General features: G+C 43.3%; 1 protein-coding gene across 1 annotated transcript; it reads right to left on the bottom strand.

Annotated features, from left to right (window-relative positions):
- Positions 1-693: 693 nt before the first annotated feature.
- LOC148504039 (zinc finger CCHC domain-containing protein 3-like) lies at positions 694-1,428 on the bottom strand. Its single transcript, XM_088448921.1, has one exon. It carries the CDS (start codon positions 1,426-1,428, stop codon positions 694-696), a length of 735 nt encoding a protein of 244 aa, XP_088305047.1.
- Between the last annotated feature and the right edge of the window lie 416 nt (positions 1,429-1,844).

Genomic DNA, 1,844 nt, shown 5'->3' with positions numbered 1-1,844 from the left:
AGCTTCCTCCAAAAAAGCCTGCTGCTCTGTAATCCTTCTGCTTTGATTGATCCTATGCTGACTAGTACTTTTCAGGATCTCAGCTGGGGTCATTCTTTCTATCCCTAGGGGTGGTATCTTCAGCAGTATCTCACGCTTATTGAGGACCTCTCTTTTAGTGTCCTTCTCCTCACTCTCTATGCGGGCCTTTTTAGCCGTATTCCTCCGGCTTTCTGACCTGAATACTTCCGGAGTTTGCTTGCATTCCATATCGGATTCACTATCAAACACAGAACCCTGTGCCGACAGCTGATCCAACCCTCCTCTCTCCTCTGCAGTTTCAGCACTCTCTACTGTCTCTAATGAAGATACTTCACTTACTGGACTTACAGGGCTGTAATCTGGGCTACTCAGCAAGGATAATCCACTTGGACTCCCCGCTGCACATTCAAAAGGCATGTCCGTTACTGGGGGTGGAGCCACTTCACTTACCAGCTCCAGAGTTTCAGGTATTTGGTGGGGCTTAATCTTGTCCACAGATGGTGGAGCGGCATTAACCTCTTCCTCGCCGGGGACACTCTCAGTGTTAACCATGTCAATGACCTCATTTACCTGAGCTGTAATATCATCCATGGCCTCACCTGCCCCTGCTTCTCTTTTCTCACACTCCCTCCGTTCCTTCTTCTTCTCATAATTTTCTGCATTTATCAAAGCCTACTGTTCTGCAGACTTTCCCTTCCCTGTCTCCTCATACACTTTAGGGCAGTCACGGGCAAAATGACCCTCTTCACCACAAATATCACACTTCCTCGGGTCAGGACACTCTCCTGCCTCATGCCCTGATTTTTGGCAATTTCTGCAAGTTTTTTCATTATTGCAGTCTTCTTTCCTATGGCCAAAACTTCTGCATTTTCTACAAAAGTCAGGTTGATCGTAGTAATAGAGGTAGCCTCTAAAGTCTCCAATTGAGAAGGCTGCAGGTGGATGCTTCAGCCCCCCAACACCATTTTTGTCAGGTTTGAACCTTACCCAAAACCTCCAACTTCCATTGAATATTCCACATATATTTTTTTGCATAATCCCTCCTCGTATATGACTGCAATACTGCTTCAAAAAAGTCCAAGTCATCCCCAAATCAGTGAAAGGATCATACAGGTGTATAGTAAGGGCTCTTTCCTCTGAAAGTGCTGGAATAACTTCCACCCCATGCATGGCTGGATTCTTTTTTTTTATTTCTCTTTCCATGCACACCAACACATCCCTATACACGCCGTGCTCCACAAAAGTCACATCCAAAAAATGCATAGAAGGAATTTTCTGGATACAAAATATTTCCCTCCTCTGAACACCAATCAATCCCTCCAGAATCACCTCCACCAAATACCTTAGGGAACCATTTCCCGTTGCTCTCATCAGCTTCACTCGCATCGTATTCTTCACTGTCGACATCCTGGCAAACTCTTGTAGAAAATCCACCAGCGCTACTTGCAAAGAAGATCCCTCCTCGATATCCAGGGGGTACCACAGAAGTACCCCCCAAACCCTGGACCCTCCAGCCCAGACCAAGCAGCAATCAACGAAGCAGCTACCTCACATAGAGAGACATTGATAATTGTTGAGGAACTCAATGGGTAGTATAAATCATATGCTATTACAATTAGTGAGAGCTTTTCTTTAATAAAAAAGAAATAAATCTATATATATATTATAATTTGCAGTACATATCATATGCTAACCACCCATAATTCAATGCTTAAATGTTAACTAAGCAAATAGATAGTGCGCACATTACTTTATTTATAAGCATAAAGTTTAGCTGCAAAATATTTTGCATATATTCAAATTATTTCACAGCTTGTACAGTT

The sequence above is a fragment of the Taudactylus pleione genome, unplaced genomic scaffold, assembly GCF_031769625.1.
Source record: "Taudactylus pleione unplaced genomic scaffold, aTauple2 ptg000471l, whole genome shotgun sequence".
NCBI classification, from domain to species: domain Eukaryota; kingdom Metazoa; phylum Chordata; class Amphibia; order Anura; family Myobatrachidae; genus Taudactylus; species Taudactylus pleione.
Note: the sequence above shows the minus strand (reverse complement) of the source record. Positions and strands in the feature narration are given on the sequence as shown.

Excerpts from the sequence above, each read along its gene's own strand:
- LOC148504039 (XM_088448921.1), bottom strand. The coding sequence starts at position 1,428 with ATGTCGACAGTGAAGAATACGATGCGAGTGAAGCTGATGAGAGCAACG.